The 21,095-nt window shown below is 35.3% G+C and overlaps 2 protein-coding genes across 6 annotated transcripts; one reads left to right on the top strand and one right to left on the bottom strand.

The window, feature by feature from the left end:
- The first annotated feature begins 402 nt into the window (after positions 1-402).
- LOC306874898 (natural killer cell receptor 2B4-like) lies at positions 403-20,731 on the top strand. Of its 5 annotated transcripts, none has more exons than XM_079425217.1 (13): positions 656-855; positions 1,436-1,762; positions 2,218-2,514; positions 15,584-15,703; positions 15,874-15,912; positions 16,436-16,477; positions 16,557-16,595; positions 16,677-16,706; positions 18,276-18,314; positions 18,394-18,432; positions 18,521-18,547; positions 18,823-19,185; positions 19,519-20,731. In XM_079425217.1, exons 1-13 carry the CDS (start codon positions 813-815, stop codon positions 19,674-19,676), a joined length of 1,563 nt encoding a protein of 520 aa, XP_079281343.1. In that variant the 5' UTR covers positions 656-812; the 3' UTR covers positions 19,677-20,731. The 5 variants fall into 5 exon arrangements, with proteins under 5 accessions (XP_079281347.1, XP_079281343.1, XP_079281346.1 ...); XM_079425218.1 differs by lacking the exons at positions 656-855; positions 1,436-1,762; positions 2,218-2,514 and adding exons at positions 10,865-11,039; positions 14,205-14,498; positions 14,932-15,234; XM_079425220.1 differs by lacking the exons at positions 656-855; positions 1,436-1,762; positions 2,218-2,514; positions 18,276-18,314 and adding exons at positions 10,862-11,039; positions 14,205-14,498; positions 14,932-15,234.
- Positions 5,456-8,470, bottom strand: LOC306874940 (CD48 antigen-like). The gene is made up of 4 exons (XM_079425277.1): positions 8,365-8,470; positions 7,776-8,105; positions 6,717-7,001; positions 5,456-6,640 (listed from the first exon to the last, which is right to left on the bottom strand). Exons 1-4 carry the CDS (start codon positions 8,411-8,413, stop codon positions 6,477-6,479), a joined length of 828 nt encoding a protein of 275 aa, XP_079281403.1. The 5' UTR covers positions 8,414-8,470; the 3' UTR covers positions 5,456-6,476.
- Positions 20,732-21,095: the final 364 nt, after the last annotated feature.

Here is a 21,095-nt window from a genome sequence, read left to right as displayed (position 1 = left end):
CACACGTATGATCAGCTATCCTTGTAGGGACTCTCCAGGCGTGATGGTTTTATACTGTACAAACCGTATTGCCCTACACCTAAACCTACCCCTTACAGGAAACTTTCTGCATTTTTACTTTCTCAAAAAACTCGATTTATAAGCTTTTGTACCTCAATTTAGGTCCCCACCGTGACACGAGTCCCCATGAGTCTGTGTGTATTCAGGTTTAAGTCCCCACCAGGATATATAAACATGCAACACACACACACACAAGATCTTCTCTTGATCTGCTGCAACCCAAATTAGACCATATTTATTTAGAATAACATGTCAGGTTGATTTGGTGTAAATCTGATTTCAGTTTGACCTAGTATCTGCACCCACTAGAAGTCATATCTCCACTGTTTCCCACAAGTGGGCATCAGGTGCAACTGCAAGACACCTCCAGGACACACAAAACAACTGTTGCGTTTTACTACGTTGAACAACACGATGTAAAGTTAAACACTTTATTTAATTGAAAACAGTTATTTTAGCTGAAGATCACGTGGTTATTGGGGACGTCTTTTGGAAAAGATAAATAGCAGAGCTCCAGACAGTGAAATGTTTTTGATTGCATTGGTAGGTGGTGACGTGAGTCAATATATCTTTCCTTCTGGATTCCACAATAACTTCCTGACATTTATTTAATGTCTTACTTCCGTATTGCATAGCGTCAGCAGAGAAATAATCAGGAATATGATTCCGAAGACGAATATAATGTAGCTAGTTAAAGGACAAACGCGTAACATTTTACTCACTACACTCGACATCATTAATAACTCACCAAAATGAAGAGCCCTGTTTTACTTCTATGCATTTTTCTCGCAAAAGGTGAGTATTTAAAGGCTTTCGGTTTCACTTTGTAGCTATTTAAACGACGAGTTTAAGTGTGCATTTGTAATCAAATTATAAATGTGTAAATTTACTTTATTGTTGAGTGATATACTTTTATTGTAGGCGTAATATTTACCCTGCTGAAAAACAAACTGACAATAGAAACCATAAAAGAACATTCTAATGGTTTCCACTTCTAATACAATACCATTATAAACATTACAAACCATTAACCATTAAAAAAATGTGTTTTGGGACATATTCCATTAGGATTTATTGGCTTTAGCAAGCCACCAATACTAGGCGACCAGTAGAAACCCACAGGGTCCATTACAGTCTCCATTAAAACCAATACAAGTCCCATTATAACCAGTAAAACCATTACTAATTTTGTATAGAGTCTATTGTTTTTTTTCAGCAGGGTACATAATTTATCTACCACAATTACACATCTGTTCAGTCTGTTTTAGCGTACTACCATTTCCCACAAACAGCTAGCCTACTAACCGTGTACACTTTATCCCGATCAGCTGATTTGGATTTCCTCAACAAGCAGCGGTTTCTGTTTGTTCTCCAGGTGTGTTTGGTGATTTTGTGGAGTCAGTGATGGAGGGAGATTCTGTCACGCTACACACTGATCTTACTGATATACAGAAATATGAACTTATACTGTGGACATTTGGATCTGACAGCACTCGTATAGCTCAAATCAACAATGTAGTCAATAAGATCTCATTATACAATGATGTTCTTGATGGGAAATTCAGAGACAGACTGCAGCTGGATCATCAGACGGGATCTCTGACCATCACAAACACCACAACTGAAGACTCTGGACTTTATGAACTGCAGATCATTGGTGGAGAAGAGGTCACACCCAAGAAGTTCAGTATTATTGTTTCTGGTGAGTGTTTTTTAGTTGATTTCAGTGTATTGCAACATTGAACCATATTGAGAATACTGTGCTATTCACCTGAGTCAGTCAGCAGGCCGAATGCAAAATTAGCCCAGTCACAAGTTGTTACTTTGGTAACCTTTCTGTCCTTCTATCATCCTATGTCTTCTTGGAGACAAGCCAAGCTGAATGCACAGTATCTGGTTTCTTTTGTAAAGGGTAAAATGAGACCGGAGTCACAGCCTGGTATGTGTAATGAGGCGAGCTACTCAGAGAGATAAAAGTAGTGGAAATTTACACATGTGATGTGTAGGACTTTTGCAATAGCATTTTTCCTTTTTCTTAGTATTATGGTTTTTTCCTAGTCACTGAGATGACATGGATGCTGGTAAATAGATGAGTGTAACGCTCAACTGCACAATTTTGGAGTGTCTATTTATTCTGTTGTTTATTTCCATCTCCAGCTCCTCTGCCCGTTCCTGTTATCACCAGAAATTCTTCTCAGTGTTCGTCACCAGGATCATCAACGTCCAGATGTGAGCTGCTGTGTTCAGTGGTGAATGTGAGTGATGTTTCTCTCTCCTGGTACAAAGGAAACAGTTTATTGTCCAGCATCAGTGTGTCTGATCTCAGCATCAGTCTCTCTCTACCTCTGGAGGTGGAATATCAGGATAAAAACACCTACAGCTGTGTGCTCAACAATCCCATCAGCAACCAGACGAGACATCTGGACATCAGTCAACTCTGTCACACATGTTCAGGTATTGATATTAACTGATTTGTTCAGTTCTCTACTTGCACATCAAAATATTTATTTGCTAACTTTCTCTTATCTACTGTTTTATAGTGGATGCATCAAATTTAAACCCAGAAGAGGGCTTACCCTTCGGTTATGTGGTGCTGATCTGTGTTGTTATTGTAGTACTAGTCTTGGCTGCAGTTGGGATGTTCAGTATCTACTGGAAATATAGGAAAACAAATCAACTGGGTAAGACTACTCACATTTAATAGAGCAAGATGAGCTTTATTACGCAGGCATATATATTCTTTTTATCCAGAATAATGTAATTGATTTTAAGTCTGTGGTTTATGTTTAATCAGCCCAGATTTCTTGGCAAGGATCCTACGACATGAGTATTGGTAAGATACTGTATTACTGCCCAATATGTCATTCAAAAAAACATTGCATCTGCTATGGTTATTATTATTAAATAGTGCTTATACTGTTTAATCTTTATGTCTTCTTCAGGTGACTCTTTGGCTGAGTCAGACGTAATGAAGTCAGTGTCAGTGAGGGTGGGCGAGTCCTTCACTCTTAACACTGGTGTCACTAACATACAAAGTTTTGATGTGCTGCAGTGGAAGTTTGGGACATCAAACACAGATTTTACAAATCCATTTTCAGTCATCGCCAGACTGAATGAACCAAACCCTTCTGATTCTAATGGCCACAAGGAGAGATTCAGAGACAGACTACAGCTGAATCAGGAAACTGGATATCTCACAATTAATAACATCAGACCCACAGACTTTGGAATTTATAAACTAAATATCTCCAGGAATGGGAGAATTGTGATGTCCAAGTCATTTATCGTGCAAGGTGAGTAGCTCAAATCTGTCAGTGTAATAAATCTTACTTAAATCAGCGCTATATGAATATTTAGAGGTTCTAAATTTGTTTTACTATGAATATTATATACAATATAGTGCATGGCAATACAGTTCTTTTGATTGATGCTTTGTATGTGTAATTCGCTCTTTGTTTTCTTACCGATTCATCAGAAAATGTGTCAGAGGAGACAAAAACACAGTTGCTGAGTGAAGAGATCTCGGCAAACACTTGTCTATAGTGACATGTTCACCATTTGAAGAAAAAACATTTCTACTTTAATGAGCCTTCAAAAATCACCACCCTAAAAATGTGCTGTAGTTGTTTTTGGAACCAGATGCCACGTGCTGTTGACCTGTGAAAAGGCAAACAACGAAAAGTTTTGTTACTTACAGTTGATGGGACATGCTGAGACTAACCCCAGTCTTGTTTACACTGCTATGCAAACATGTTAATGCATATTTGCTTTGTCTGTTACAAATTCCATCAGTGTTAAAAAAAAAATTCATTCAGTGTTAATGAACAGAACAATACAATAGTGTTTACTGCCCTCTAATGGACAATCTATGTTAGAGGACGGATGTTTCTATGTAATGATAAGCTGCAATTTTTGATTGTGTTGCATCAACGTTGATATATACTGAGATTGAATAAAGAAGAAAACAGCCTACTATGAGATGTTCATCTCAAACCATCTGAGAATCTTTTTCTGTTTGTTCTTCTGATGTGTTTTATGCATAGTTAATAGACTTTGCATTAGGCTACTTTGACCATCGCCTATTATAGATCACCAATCTATAAAGGTGGAAAATGCATCTATTTACACATATTTGAGAATCGAGATATTTCACGATTTAGTTAACACGTTTGGGATTTTTTCGAATAAAGGAAAAAATTTTAATAAAACACAGGCTAAGTGCTTTTGTGGCTACTGTGTGTCAAATGACGAGCCTGAATCAAGGTGTCCTGTAAGAAAAATATAGAAAAATATTTCGGTTTTTCAGTATTCATTTTAGTGTATTTTTGAAGCTTTTGTCTTATTCTTAGGCTAAAATATCAATTTTACAAGAAAAAAAATAAATTTCGGTTAGCTAGCTTCTGAGAATCTAATCAGCTGCAATTGGTTTTTTTTTTGTGCTATGTATCATAAAAATAGCTTTAAATGTATTGAATTTATTTATTTTTACAGCTTTGTAAATTGTATTTTTATTCAACTTAATGCAACAGACTTTTTATGTATATAAAAATATTTTTATTGTACAAATTTGTAAATATGTATATTGTTTAGCTGAGACAAGTGAACTGAACACAGTGGCAGTGATTGTGTGGAGATGGTGTATTTTCACTGCAATAACATTTTCAATGTGCTGCAGTGGAGGTAAAACACATTCACTGTCTTTGCCAGACTTAATGAACAAAACAGTTTTGATGGTTCTGGTCATGATGAGACAACCAGACACAGATGGATCGACAAACTGGATATCTCACAATTAATGACTCGAGTGGGAGAATTGAGGGGAGTAGTTCAAATCTGTTGGCGTAATACATCTTCAATCAGCACTATATGAATATTTATTTAGAGGCTTTTTTTTACTACGAATATTGTTTATTAATGCAAGATACTACATTGCAATACAGTTTGACTGATGCATCATCAGGAGGAACGTTTTGCGAATTCTGAATATAACATCAATGTATGATTGCAAATAAAACAGATTCCAGTTTTCATTTCCAGTTAACAACCAAACCAGTTTTAAAAGTTTTTCAATTTTTACATATTTCTCTAACTGCTGTTACTCTCTCTTTTTCTTACAGATTCATCAGAAAACAAAGAGAATGTGTCAGCCAGGGCAACACCGTTTCTGCGTGAAATAATTTAATAAAATTAAAGTATTAAATGTACTGTAAAACAAATGTATTATATTATTTTTATTTTATTAAAATTAAAAAATTAAAGACATATGTCCACATAAGTTGTGTTCCAAATTTGACAGTTGATATAAAAAAAATTGAAGTTCATATGCAATTTTGTTTAGGCGTTATACCAAAAACAGCCACTGGGTGCCATTCAAACGCCATTGATTTTTTGGTTTATGCATTTCTGTCACAAATCTATCAATTTCTCTCTCAGTATTACATCTATAACAAAATAATGGAATCTTGAGACTCAGAACGTTCCAAAGATATGTATTTTGTCAAGATTATAAAAAGGTTTGATTCTAAAAGACCGTAATACATTTTGTAATATGACACCGCCGCTAAGTGGGAGGAAACCGCTAAAACATTTTGAAGTACCATTTCTATGGTAAAGCAAAAATGTTTTTCACCGGATGAATTTTGAGATTTTAAGCTTTCAAATGATATACAACTTATGATGATTGCTAAAACATGTGATAGGGAAAAAGTCAAGGAAGTAAATACTTTTTGTGACAAAGGTCAGAACTCCTGTTATGATGTAGATTTATCACTGTCATCGCCAGACTGAACCAACCAAACAATTTTGATCGCATTCGTCACGATGAGACAGTCACACACAGAGTAAAGCTGGATCAACAAAACGGATATCTTACAATTAGTGACATCAGACTTTTTTTTTTTAAAGATCAGAAATGTGAAAAAAAAAAAAGAATCGAACTGTGACCTAGTGGTGGCACAATCTTTTACTGTGTACTCATACCACCTTCAATAAAACATTCGTTTTTGAACAAACCAAATAACAAATTAAGGTGAAGTTTTCTTGTCTCTGCTTATTTATATTCAAACTGAAAAACAAACTATCAAAACATACACTGACTCCAATATAGATTTAAACATAGGCCCAATTTCATGCAATTTTGTGTAATATATATTGTATTATATTTAATTTTCAGTTTCTTTTAGAATAAAAAAAAACTTAAACCTGAAGAAAAGGATACTGTTGGCCCATGTTTAATATGGTGTACACTGACATTTGTTGAAGACTTTCGAACACAAATGTTGACTAAATTAAAAACAATGCATATAAAAATACACTTATTCCTTTATAACCATTTTCAAAAAAGGAAAGAAAAATGTTCAGAACACGAGAGAGAGGAGCAAAAACATGTAAAAAAGAGAGATGATTGTAATAGTGAATCAGTGTAGGACTGAAGTTGATGTCTGAGTTCGTCTTTTCTGTTCAGCTTTTCTGGATGTGATGTCATAACCCAAAACAACAACAGTAGCCACACCCACCAGAGCAGAGAGGACCAATTGGATCACAGCTTTAGTACTGCCACAACAGCAGACACATTCTGAATCTGAGGAGATAAAAGAACAATAAACACATGAAATGACTGACATTATGGTGCTGACTAAAATAAACACTAATGTTACCTGAATGTATCTGACAGAGTTGAGTGATGTCCAGATGTCTCGTCTGGTTGCTGATGGGATTGTTGAGCACACAGCTGTAGATATTTTTATCCTGATATTCCACCTCCAGATGTAAAGAGACGCTGCTGCTAAGATCAGACACACTGATGCTGGACAATAAACTGTTTCCTTTGTACCAGGAGAGAGTCACATGACTCACATTCACCACTGAACACAACAATGAACAATATGATGATGATGATGATGAAGAACAGTCTCTGCTAATGACAGGAACAGGCAGACGAGCTACAAAAGATAAGAAACATTTACATTACATTAAAAAAAGGATGACTAATGGCTTTATTCCAAATGAAACAACATCTGTACTGGTACCTGAAAGATTGTAGATTTGAATATTGTAAGGAAGTATTCATGAGCTGTTCATGAACACCTCGCTATTAAAGGAATAGTTCGCCCAAAAAATAGATGCAGATGAGTTTGTTTCTTCATGGAAACAGATTTGGAGAAATTTAGCATTGCATCACTCACTCAACCATGGATGGGTGCCGTCAGAATGAGTCCAAACAGCTGATTTAAAAAAAATTATTAATAATAATAAACACCATAAGTATAGTCTACATGACTCCAGTCCATCAATTAACATCTTGTGAAAAAAACCCTAAATCAAATCCATCATTAGGATGTTTTAACTTTAAACCATTGCTTCTGGCCACAATATAAGTCCATAATCCATAATAACACGGCACCCATTCACTGCTGAGAATCCACTGGTGACCAAGTTATGGATTGCTTAATTTTTCCAAATCTGTTCCCATGAATAAACAAACTCATAAATGACCTGAGGGTCAGTAAATGTTTCACAGATTTTCATTTTTGGGTGAACTATTCCTTTAAATGACTACATGCAGCATTATAATTGATATTTATAATATTTGTAAGTTATATGTACCGTTATAATCTATAGTTTATGTTGAGCAGATGCTTATACGACAACAGAAATATATAAATACAAATCAAGTCAGCTGTATTTGTGTGTTGAGTCAGTAGTTCTTAGCTCACCATAAACAGTGACATTGAACATTTTCCTTATCATCTTATTTCCAATGATCTGTGTTTTATAAATTCCAGAGTGGTCAGTTCTGATGTTCCTGACAGTGAGAGATCCAGTCTGGGGGTCCAAATGCAATCTGTCCTTGAATCCTTTGGTACTTTCAGATACTGAGATGATCTGGGCTGATCTGTTGACTTCAGCCATGGGAGAGTCTTCGGCTCCGAATCTCCACAGAATCAGATCATCTTTTCTTATTTCAGTATCAGTCTGTAGAGTGACAGAATCTCCCTCCATCACTGACACTGACTTCATTTCATCTGTCTCAACACCAAACGCAGCTGAAGAACAAACAGCAACGGTTAGTCAGAGAACTCATACAGTAAGTAATTTCTATTGGTTTAATTGTTTACTTATCCAATTGGTAAATCTTTTAAATTGATTTTAATCAAACTGACAGGAGGAAAAAACACAGAGAATATGCCCCAGCCCGAAAATATTAAAATAGCCTTTATAATAAAACATGATTAGAGATTGTGTAAGCAGACAAACAACGCAAATCCTTAGTTAATTTCAACAATACAGTAGCTTTTTACTTACCAACAAGACCGAACAATGACAAACAGAACAAAACAAATGCATGGACCATTTTCAAGCCGCTGGCTGAACAGTTAATAACTCAAAACACAATGAAAACACTCAAAGTGACAAGTTGCTGCATGTGAATCCTCCCCTAGCAGGATGTGACACCTTAGTCTGTACATACAAGCTGTGGTCACAGTGGTTATGTTGAAGTCTTTATTGGCGGAAAGCATTCTTTAACACAGGTAGATAAAATGGACTTGTTTGCTGTATCCAATTTGAATTTACTGTATTATTTTTGTTTTATGTGGAATATAGACTGTGATATTCATGTTAGCAGAAGAAAAGAAACCCCTCACCCACAAACTGCATATGAATTCGCGTGCATAAGCCATCTGATCACCCCAAAAAAATGAAACCACATCTTGTTCCAGATAAATAAATGAGACAACAACAGGTTTCACTTTGACTCACAAACTGTCACACTTTCAGTTAATCACATCTTTTTCTTTCTGCATGAGAAAAACATACTTTCTGTGGGTCGATTTTAGAATGCTTCATTTAAGTACCAATGTGTCTAAATATATATTAGTAAATAGCTAAATTTTTGCAGATTATTGCCTTGGTTTCAAATCCCCAGACAGTGAGCAAAACAAAACTCCTTTTTTCCACAATGGACTGCAGCAGGTAATTATTAAAACAAGACAAAACCTGAAATGCATACCCAGGTAGCCAAAATGGTACGACCCGATAATGGCCCAGATCTGGCAGGCCAGATTAAATAAATTGGCCCGGACGCCCCAGAATCAGCCCAAATACACTGGCCCGAGTCCGGCTGCCAAAACTGCCAGCATTGGGCCACAATCATGCCAACAAGAATTCTAACACTTAGTCTGGCCCAAGTTTGGGTACTGAAACTGAGCCAACACCACCGCACAAATAAATATTTGAATTTATTTCAGAAACAAAAAAAACTCCAGGAGCTTACTCAAGTAAGCATACCCTAAAAGAGGGACAGATTGACAGAAAGAGAGACAAAAATGGAAAGAGGCAATGACACATATGGTTATTCAGATAATCTCAGATTGATAACATGAATGGTAACTCTGGTAAATTTTAACATATGCAACATGTTTGCATTCGGGCCCGCTCTTTTCTTCCCCCATCTCTGTCCAAGATGAGCAGCAGCCATCTTTTGATGAACTTTTCAATCTCTCCATCTGATGCACTGCCAGTACTTGATTTCTTTGCGCTGATTGAAAAAGAAAGTTCAGTCGCATACTATACTATAGACCAGTGGTGTCAAACTTAATTCCTGGAGGGTCGCAGCTCCAACTCACACCTACTTGAAAGTTTCCTTAATAAGCTGGATCATGTGTGCTTGATTATGGATAGAGCTAAACTCTAGCATATGTCAGTGAACTCACAATTATAGCTTCATTATAAATAAACATAACTTTGATATTATATGTGTAGAAAATGATTTTATATGTTAGATCAGGGATGGGCAACTGGTCTTTTAGTACGATCTTCACTCAGATAAAGACTGTTATTTTCTTATTAAGAAAAAAATTAAGAATATATTTGAGAACTTAACACTTCGTAGAATTTATCTTAAGAAATTTCTTAACTTAGCTATTTCTTAAGAAGATTTTCGTGAATCTGGCCCCAGGAGAAGTCGCTATAGTTCCAGCCGCTCCCCGTATTCATTTCAGTGTAGTAGGACCTGGGCCCGTATTCATGAAAACTTTTAGTGCTAAGATCATTTAGAATCTTTAGGAATACGGGCCCAGGACTTAAAGCATGTTTATTACACATTTTGGGAGATACAACAAATGAATAGAGAAATATACCAATATTCCTATTAAATATTAGTTGTTATTATGAAAATCTGGCTAATTATTACTCCCATTATTGCACTTGTTTGTTCATTCTATGTTGCCCCAAAAATACATTAAAATGCAAATTAGATACAAATTATAGATACATTGTATATAATGGAAAAACTTGTTTATGGCCATTTTACACACATTTTGCATAAAGAAATATGTTTTTAAAAATATCTTTCATAACATAGTTGATAATACATTTTATATAAAGTCTGGTATAAAAAATGAAAATTGATTTGTGATTAAAACAAAAATCCCACTATTTTTGCCTATTATTATTACAATTTTTTTTCTTATGCTCTAAACAATGTAATGACATGACAAAATACTAGATTAACAAAACTGCAGGAGGATAAAATACAATTAATGCAACGTAGGCTACTGCACTATAATTAAAACCGACTCGTGTTAGGAATAAATTAAATATAACTTACATACAGAGTCGCTGTAAGTGCTTTTTGCGTACGTGTGGTTTCAGTTGTTCCTCTATTTTTTCGTAAATTTAGAATAAATTTATATAATTCAATCATCTCAAGCATGATACAGAACGATGACGAGCACTTTACATTCAGCAAGTAACATAAAACGCACGTGACTACAGGCAGGTGATAAATCGAGTTACCCCTCCCACTTCTGATAGTTTTACTGAGATTTCTAATCCCGTGCGAATTAGCCATTAATATTACAGACGTCCTGTGGTAAAATTACATTACCCCATCTACCTGTAAAACTATTCCCGTCCGAATAGGGCTATAGATATGAAGATATTATTTGTTTTATTAGGCCTATTACCACACATACAAGGTAAGTGGTGGATACTTTCGGTTTCGATTAGGTTATGTCCTGCGCAATTCCTATAGAAAATATTGTCTTAATGTGAGGGGGAAAATTAAAAAAAGCAGCTGTCTAAAATGTTTTGTAGTGGATCGGATCTATTAGCCTAACTTGTCGAAATCTGTAGACCTTGTTCTGTGGTGCAACAGATAAAAGGCTAATACAGTCCACTACTACTACGATCTTTAGGGTGTAACTTAGGCTAAAGTTTATTTTTGAAAGCATGGACAGAGTCCATGTCAGTTTTTAGCAAAGCAGTTAATTGGTTTTCTAACTGCAACATATCTAGACCAACCGTCTCTCAGAGAAACTCATTCTTATTTTGTTTAAAGACCTAGGCTATTTTACCCCCTGCATTTCGCTACCTGTTTGAGTCTTTCAATCGTCCTCAGTTTGACAAGATGGATTTTACCAAAAAAAAAATAAAAAATTCTGAATAACAGCAGTAACCGCTTTGGACAAACAACAATTAGGAAAACATACAAAAGGTCGTGGATCATCAACGTAATGATAGCACTAGTAGTAAATATATTACCTGAGATGCTAGATGCTAAATGCTAGACAAATGTGCGCTTTCAAGGATGGACATTTAATAGGCTACATGTGTGGAGTAAGAACATATAAGGTAGCCACATATAGTTTAAACATATGTGTAGGCTCCCTGCTGAAAGAAAAAAAACAGTAGAACCCTGCCCAAAACAATAGAAAATGTAATGGATTTAATGGTTATAATGGGAATTATATTGGTTTTAATGGAAACTATAATGGTGTCTACTGGTATGTGATGGATTCTATTGGTGAGATGTTAAATCCTATTAGGAAAATGCCCAAAACACACTACAAAAATGAATTTTATAATGGTACTTGAAAAAGCTAATGGTATTTTAATGGAAACCATTGGAATTTCTGTGATGGTTTTTATTGGGCTTCTATTGTTTTGTTTTTTTACAGTATGGTAATATATTGATATTTTATTTGTAAACATCATACTTTTTCTGCTTATTTCAGGTAATGTTATAAAACTAGCGAGCTAAGACAGCAGGTATAGCCTACTGACAGTGTGTCATATTGCCTAAGACGCGAAACGCTCCGATTGATTCAAACTCGTGACTTCAATCATTCAGTTCAAGTGATTCGATCAAAAGAGCCATTTTCGAATGTTGACATCGCTTGTAATGATTTTAAAAAGCATAGTGATGGGTGAAATGAGCTTTTCGAATCCTCCGAACCGTCGCAAAATGATTGTTCCGAATCCTGCGTGTCTGGAATCATTTGATTCAGAGTGGGACTTCGGAGCATATATCGCGAATCGTTTGATTTAGATCGAATTTCGAAGCGGGTTCGTGCATCTTTTGATTCAGATCGGAACTTCGGAGTGGGTTCTCGAATCATTTCGCATTCTCAATTCCGCGCTCCAAAGTCCCGATCGGAAATGGTGTTATTCAAATCGGGACTTCGGAGTGCAGATCGCGAATCATATATGATAAGATCATATCTATAGATCTCTTTTGGTTCAGATCGGAACTTCAGAGCGCGGATCGTGAATCATTTACAGTTTTTACAATCATTTTTGCACTAATAACAGAACCATGTCATTTTTCAAAAGTCTAGACACAACCAATGATCAAAATGCTGATTTTTCAAAACACTTAACACTTTTTCCAAATCTTTGGATGAGCCAAAGATCTTTTGTTCATTGAACTAAAATAACCGGTTCAAAATGACACAACATTATCAAAGTATTACTATTTTCAAAATGCAGCTCACACATTACATTTGAATTGAGTGTATTTCATTTCATTATAATGAACTATCAATTGATACGACTGCTCAAAATGCCACGTAACTGTTGCATTACTCTTGAAGCATAGTTTTATGGAAAATTGTGAACAATATTACATGTTTAGATTATGAAAGTGAAGCAACTGAGAACTGAGTATGTTCATGTATGATCAGTTTCAAGATGCCTGTTGTTGTTAGAGAAAACATTCTATATCATTGTTATCAGTATTTATTTTTCCTACAGTAAATGTCTTTTTAGAGGGTAATAGAGCTGGAAGCTGATGAAAATCATTCATATTTTTGGATTAAGCAGGCTTTACTGTAACTTGGAGATGGAGGAGAGGTTAACAGCGGCCCAGAACGATGTTCGCTGGGGGCCTGACCACCCCCCACTGAATGTGATTTTGAGGGGCCCCATAGCAAAATCAATGCAAAGGGCCCAGAATTCCTAGCAAAGGCCCTGAGTGCAGTCTTGGTTTCAGGCCCATCAGTTTATCACCTTGTATCTACCCCCATACTCCTCTTTCCTTACTGTAACCCGACTGAGGAGTTTTTCTCCACATGGGAGGTGGAGGGTTCACAATAGGCCCCCTCACAAACAAGTCCCTCTTCTCCAGGCCATAGATGATGCCTGCAATGACATCACAGGAGGAGACCAGTGTCAGGCCTGGATTTGCCATGCCAGAAGATTTTCTCCAAGATTTTAGCTAATGAAAACATCCATTATGATGTGGATGAGAACCTGTGGCCAAATCCACAAGACAGGGTTGATAGTTGACATTTTATTGTAGACCTACTGTATCTTTTTTTCTTATCTAATTTTTTCTTATTTAAAGTTTTTTGAAAAGCCTGCTGTGAGTGGATTATTTCATCAATAATTTTCAATGATTCTAGTGTCTGTACTTTTCTCTCTAGTCTATTACAATGATGTATGACTGTGGAGAACCATAATGAAAGCTGGATCAAGTGTTTTGAACAACTATATTTAATGATTGTATACTAACAACTAAACAGTGAAACTATGGATATCTTGCATGTGGGTGATCTAAAGTAATGTTCCTATGATATTTCATACTAAATTCGTTTTTTTAACCAATGCCATTGCAAATGCAAGGCTTCTCTAAAAGATATGAACACAATATGCTCAATTTTCCGCTCGGAGCGGGTGGAGTAGAACCGGCTACATTTGGTGTAGCAAACCCACAGTTAATGTGTGGTTACCCTGGTTTAACATCAAACTCTGGTCCAAACGTTGATTGTGTCCTTTTACTTGTTTGCATTTCATATACTTACTGAGCTGTGGTTTACTATTGAATCGCTATATATGAATAATTGTTTCTATTTGTTTTGCAGGAGTGTCTGGTGCTGAGACAGATGCAATAGAATCAGTATCAGTGATGGAGGGAGATTCTGTCACTCTACATGCTGTTGAAACACAGGAAGAAGATCTGAAAGTGTGGACTTTTGGACCTCATGAAACTGTCATAGTTTGGAACTCTGAAATTAAGATATCCACTGACAGATTGGTGTTTAACCAATTGACTGGATCTCTTACCATCAACAACATCACAGCTAATTTTTCTGGAATATATCATTCAGGAATCGTCAAGAAGAACTTATACAAGAAATTTAATGTTACTGTCTATGGTGAGTAGCTCAAGACTTTCAGTGGAATTATCACTGCAACACAATTTTGCATTAAATAAATGTTACTTTATTATTTAAAATTTGACATATGTAAAGGAAGTATACTTCTTGAAGGTGATTTTCCTAGTGATCTAAAGACTGTTGTAGACAAAGCCCACATACTGAGCACATTATTTTCATTCTGATTCCGTCCCCTACTCTTCCTCAATCGAAGCATACAGTGGAAGCAGCTCTTCTTAACATATTTTTTAAAATATTATGCTAATAGATTACCACATCAATAGCCAGTGCTTTGTTATTTGTGAACATGTCAAACAACTACATTAAGGTGTCATTAAGATTTAATCTCTTTCAGATAAACATACAGATTTACCAATAAATGTTGATTTAACTGAAAATTATATTTTGCCTGTTTATTCTCTCATGTTTTCAGCTCGTCTGCCTGTTCCTGTCATCAGCAGTAGCTCTTCACAATGTTCTTCATCATCATCATCATCATCATCATCATATTGTTCATTGTTGTGTTCAGTGTTGAATGTGAGTCATGTGACTCTCTCCTGGTACAAAGGAAACAGTTTATTGTCCAGCATCAGTGTGTCTGATCTCAGCATCAGTCTCTCTCTACCTCTGGAGGTGGAATATCAGGATAAAAACACCTACAGCTGTGTGCTCAACAATCCCATCAGCAACCAGACTCAACATCTGGACATCAGTCAACTCTGTAACACATGTGCAGGTACACCAACATAAAAATATGGTACACCTACAAACTCTAAATTCTAACAGCAAAGCTCAGCTAAATAACTATATTAAGAAGTGCAGTGTTCAACAGGTCACACAGCATTTAGATTACAACCGTCCATGTTGTAATGCATTATCAGTGTCAGCTGACTAACTTTCCACTTTCTGTATGCAGTTATGAACATAAACATGGATAAAATCCTTGGCTACTTATAACAGTGAAAACAAACTAAATTGGTGCTAAACAGTCTTACAGCTTAAACAGCATCAATAGATTACGAACATGTATAATCAGTTCCAGTGTATCTCCACAAGTTTCTAATGTCTCTACTTCTCTAATACAGCACAAGGACTGTCTATAGGTATAATAGTGGGGATATGTGTTGGTCTCCTCTTGCTGGTGTTTGGGACGGGTGCTGTGGCTTACTGTTGCTACAAAAAAAATGCAAAAGCAAAAGAAAATGGTAAGTGTTGCATACAGCTGATACATGTCAAATACCTTTGAAAAAATTAACTTATAAACTTTTGTTTGCTAGATTGTACTAGAATTGTATTATTATGCTACTCTGATTCTGATTCATTGTTTAAATATTTTAATATTAAAATAATATGAAATAATATTATTTTATAACAGATCAGATTCCCATGGATCAAACTATTCCACTAAACAATGGTAAGATATTATCTTTCTTGATATACTGTATATTAACACCTGCCTTTTGTGAATGTATGAGATGTGGCTTCATTCAATTTATCCATTTCTGTTAAAGCCAGAATTGTTTATTTGTCCAAATAATTAGAGTTATGTCCTGGATATGAAATACTGGATTACTGCCATTCTATCCATTGGTAGGAGAAGGTACAGACTTAGTCCAAATCACAATCTTTCTAGCAATTAACTAAATGACCATTGCAAGTAATGCTACGGAGAATGGAAACCTGATGTCACAGTGCAATGCATTGTGGGATTTTAGGATACAGGGACATGGACAAAAAAAGAAAGAATACACCTGTTATTCCACAAAGAACAATTAACAGGGACAATCTGTATTTGTATAACAATTTCCAATACTTAAACTGAAATCAGAATCCTGACCATTGAGAGCCAAAATGTATAAACTGCTAGAAAAAAACCAAAAAAACTCTGATGTAATTGACACGTTTCATTGAATTAAGTGTGATTATTGTTTGAGCAGGTCGAGTTCTTGAGGAAGAAGATGATAACCCAAAAAATAATGGTAAGATATTCTATTACTTTATGCACTGAATCTCTGTGTGTTTGAGTACAAATCAGATTTACATGTTTTTCTTCAGCAGATGAGGAAATGCCTGACCAGGGGAGAGATTTACCAGATGGTAAGTTACAGTAAAACAATGTGAATGTTCATTGTCTATTACATGTGATCATAATTAACAAAAATATTATTATTCAAACAGGTCAGGAAGAATGTGGTCCATTCATTGATGGTAAGATATTGAGTGTCAATTGTGTGCTTTTGTTTGTGAAAAAACAAAAACAAATCAGTCCTTAAAATACTTAGATCTGATATTTTTATAGTAGACAGATGTCTAATTAGGAGAGATATGTATGATCATTTTGACAGAGAAACAAAGAAATTTGTTTTATGCTCTAAAGTAATAAGGAATGCCACAATCAATATTACAGGATTTTGTGTTTATAGATGGTACTGTAGTGCTGAGTAGGTTTGGGAAACGTGTTTGTGCTCAAGGGCCTGATGGGCGTTTGATCTGGGCAACATTTGCATGCTATATTTCAAGTACAATAGCTTAGTGTGTGGAAGACATTTAATATGTTCACTGAAAAGCTTCCCCTCTGTTGTAGCTCTTATATCAAATATGATACTATAAGTTTCTGCCTAAGGTTTAATTATATTAGGAAAAGTTTGCAAGCTTTTTGGGACATACTACTTTTTAACAAACCATTTTTAACAGACTGCTGTGTTGCTTGGTTACATGCATTCTGTCATAGTTTAAACTGGCCTTGTTATCTAGTTAACAGCCTTCACATTTTATTAAAGGGACAGTTGACCCATGTCAATGTTTCCCAAATCATGTTGGGAAAATAATTATATGAAGTGTAATTGGATGTTTAGTTTGCATTCCATTTGATTGCATCGAGAATGAGGTTTATGACCTATACTGCAACCAGCCAGCAGTGAAATAAGAGTGATATTTAAGATGGATATTATGTGAATTGGGACGAAGCATCTAAATTTCACCAAGTTCCACTTCCATTAAAGGTGTCATGCATCAAATTGTTCCTTGTTTGTAAACGAATGCACTGTAAAATGAAGTGAACAAAGGACCGAGTTCTTACTAACACAGTCTTGAACTTCATTAAAAATAAAAGTATTAATTCACTCTTTCCTAATGATGGGATCAGAAGGAAGGTGATGCAAAGGCTGTTTCCACAGCTTAGCACTGCACAGCATCTTGTTTCTGTGTGGACCTGTGTTTGCCTCTCATTATTTAAACTACATGCGTGAATCGGTGGGCGGGGCTAAACTGGCAGCGATGTAGATGCAGGCGTTGATCTTCTTCTGCAGAGGCGGTGTTTAGCCACACTATTACATCATAGAGTAGAACATTCCACAAGCTGTGGTTTTAGCAGACTACCTTCAATATAAGCTGTTTTTAGACTAACAACAAAGTTTTGAGTTCTGAAACTTACAGAATGTTTTTATAGTACAATGACCTCTTATATGTCAAAAGATCAAAGGAATTTTGGTTTCTCAGTTCTTGACCCCTTTAATTACAATTCAACTTTCTGCATGTTGTGGCCAATTCACTTCAAAATCACATTCATAAATTGTTCTTCAGTTCACAATTTTGGCCAACCAAAACCTTATTAGATATTAGTCCACAATTTCTTTGTATGATTGTCTGAGGTCAGACATTACCTTAAACTAAATAAAAGTTTACTATGAAAATAAATCTAAGCAAAAATAAAAAGGAAAGAAAGTACAATGTAATTGACATTGTTCATTGAATTAGGTGTGATTATTGTTTGAACAGGTCCAGTTCTTGGGGAAGACATTGATAACCCAAATAACGGTAAGATACTGTATTACTGTGTGCACTCAATCTCTGTGCATTTGAGTACAAATCAGATTTACATCTTTGTTGTCTGCAGATGAGGAAATTCCTGAGCAGCAGAGAGATTTACCAGATGGTAAGTTAATGTAAAATTTTAATTTAATTTGCATTGTCCATTAAATGTAATCACAATTAACAAAAATGTGATTATATTGTTCAAACAGGTCAGGAAGAATGTGATCCACTTAAGGGTAAGAATTAAATGATACACCTCCATTACACCATGAACAGTGAGAAACTTTACCGTACATAAATCTCAGGTTGGAATCTACCCTGACTCATTGATTTAGATGTTTGACAACCTGAAGTTTGCCCTAATGTTAAACAGCATATCTGTTTTGTTTTATATTCAACAATTCAAACACTTCTGTGAAATGTTTTTTCTTGAAAAGATTGTGCTAGCTTTGCTTAAATTGAAAAAACAAACTATGTTTAACTCATCCTGAAAAACATTTTCTTTCTTCAGATATGTTTCATTCTGAACCAGATCAAATGAAGAAAATAAAAGTGAAGCAGGGAGAAACTGTCACTCTAAAGAGTGGTGTTACTGTCATTCAGAGAGATGTTCGGCTACGGTGGAAATATGCTGATTCCAGAGTATCTGAATCCACAACCTTATTTAGTGTCATCGCTGTATGCGATAAAAGGACCGATAGGTTCTTAGTAAAGGAAGGTCCTGGAGGGAAATTCAAAGACCGACTACAGCTGGACCGTCAGACTGGAAATCTCACCATCAAGAACATGAGAGTCAAAGACACTGGGCAATTTAAAGTAGAGATCAAGAGCATCACCAATCCACTTACAAAAACAATCAAAGTCAATGTCCGTGGTGAGAAGCTTAAGTATTTATGTGTTTGAAATGTTTCTCTTTGTCCAACTCCCATTCTGACTCCTATTCAAACACTCACTGTGTTTGAGCCTAGGCAGTTATTATAGCCTTAGTATTAGTAATAATAAATATAACACATTTTAGAATATGTTTCTCTCTTAAACACTTCACTTAAAACACAGTAGTAGTGTTTTAATAGCCACATCTCCAAATAAATGGTAAATGCATGCCTGTCTGTGTATAATTGTAATGTAATAGTTTAATTTGCCATACAGTGCAGTTTAACACTGTTCCCATCTCTGTTGTTTACCCTGTGATTCTGTTACTTTACAGCTCCCACAAAAAACGATTGGGATGATCCAAATGAAGCAAATTTGTCCTTGATACCAGAAGAGGACCCCAACAACACTACTACATATACTGTGGAACCGACGGACACAGATGAGGAATTAGTCATAAATGGTGGGGAACAGTGGCACAGGGTCACATGACAATGCCAATATGGTGGATGTAGAAAATATGGATTGTATTCATACTATTCACATACATACTCACAGACCAGACTTTTTAAATGGTTGAGCAGGTATTCATCAAGTGCAGAATGTATTCGGACAAACAGGTGCACATTGTGTTAAGGAGCTAAAGGTTTTCTTTGGCAACATACTTGTTAACTGAAGTATATTATGTGAAATAATATTTTGTAGATCACTCAATGAATGATCACTGATTTTTTTTTTATTATTTTCTTTTAATGTAAACATTATAGTTTATTCTTTTACTCCATGTTGGCTGTTTAACTCGTCTTTCATATTTTGGGATTCCTATGAGAACTGTTACACTAACAGTTGGTAAATGTACAGTTAACAGTGCTATGTGACTCTCTCCAAAAGATTCCTTTAACACTATTTGATGTTTTATGTTAATAATAGTTTAGAGAATATTGTTTGTTTGTTTTTTCATTATTTTTTGTGTACTGTTATTTTGAATCATTTTTGTTAAGAGTCCACCTTAAATATTACTCCAATAATTCATTAAGGGGCCAAGCACAGATGATATATGCCATACTAGTATTTATTGGAAAACATGGCTAATCTTTAATTGTCAATTAAAATTGTTAGTAGCAAAGCACCTATTGTTTAGTTACACTCCGATACATTATTATAAAACTATTCAGGTGCTCTTATAGTATGGTGCTAAAGATCTGTAAGTATTATTTCAATACATTTCAACTTTAAATATGCTAATCTCTGGACCAAAATGACTCAAAATGACAGAGCCAAAAAATGTATGAACCTCATATTGTACATAAATGGTATCAGGGTTTGTTTGCATCTTAGAAAATAATTTGGGAGTGACATACTGCCATTAATGTTGATATTAATTTGTAATGTGAGTATGTTGTGATATATACTGCATTTTTAATATTCAGTCCAGCATTTATTACCTACTGTGATATTTGAGACACTCTTTGTAAATTCACTGTGAAAACACTTAGGATTATTAAGAAATGTGAAATATTTTAGTGACTAATAAAACTTGACTTATGAAATGTTGTGTGCTTTCAATGCTTTATATGTTGATTAATACGCAAAATGTACTTCAGGTCAGGTCAGCCGGTCATCATCCCCAACTAAACCCTGAAGGTATTAGCGAAGGAAAATCTTTCAAATCATATAATAGCTATCGAGAAAGATTCCCCTCATTCCCAAATTAATGTGTATGACAATTTAAAGAGATAGTAGGCCTACACTAAAAAATGAAAAGCATTTACTCCTCCTCAGGGTTGTGTTTCCCCAAAGCAACTGTGGTTGCAAGTTCTTTTGTTACCAATAGAGTTCAATGGAACTAACGACCATAGTTAGCTAACAATCCTTTTGGGAAACGCATCCCTGTATGTTTGTTTAGTCTGT

Source organism: Barbus barbus (genome assembly GCF_936440315.1).
Source record: "Barbus barbus genome assembly, chromosome: 9".
Lineage (NCBI taxonomy): Eukaryota > Metazoa > Chordata > Actinopteri > Cypriniformes > Cyprinidae > Barbus > Barbus barbus.
The sequence above is the reverse complement of the archived record's forward strand: the minus strand, read 5'-3'. Positions and strand labels throughout refer to the sequence as shown.

Coding starts and splice junctions, on each gene's coding strand:
- LOC306874898 (XM_079425217.1), top strand. CDS start 813: ATGAAGAGCCCTGTTTTACTTCTATGCATTTTTCTCGCAAAAG. Junction 856..1,435: donor ATGCATTTTTCTCGCAAAAG/GTGAGTATTTAA, acceptor TTTGTTCTCCAG/GTGTGTTTGGTGATTTTGTG. Junction 16,478..16,556: donor TGATAACCCAAAAAATAATG/GTAAGATATTCT, acceptor TTTCTTCAGCAG/ATGAGGAAATGCCTGACCAG.
- LOC306874940 (XM_079425277.1), bottom strand. CDS start 8,413: ATGGTCCATGCATTTGTTTTGTTCTGTTTGTCATTGTTCGGTCTTGTT. Junction 8,106..8,364: donor GTCATTGTTCGGTCTTGTTG/GTAAGTAAAAAG, acceptor TTTGTTCTTCAG/CTGCGTTTGGTGTTGAGACA. Junction 7,002..7,775: donor GTTCAATGTCACTGTTTATG/GTGAGCTAAGAA, acceptor TATCTTTTGTAG/CTCGTCTGCCTGTTCCTGTC.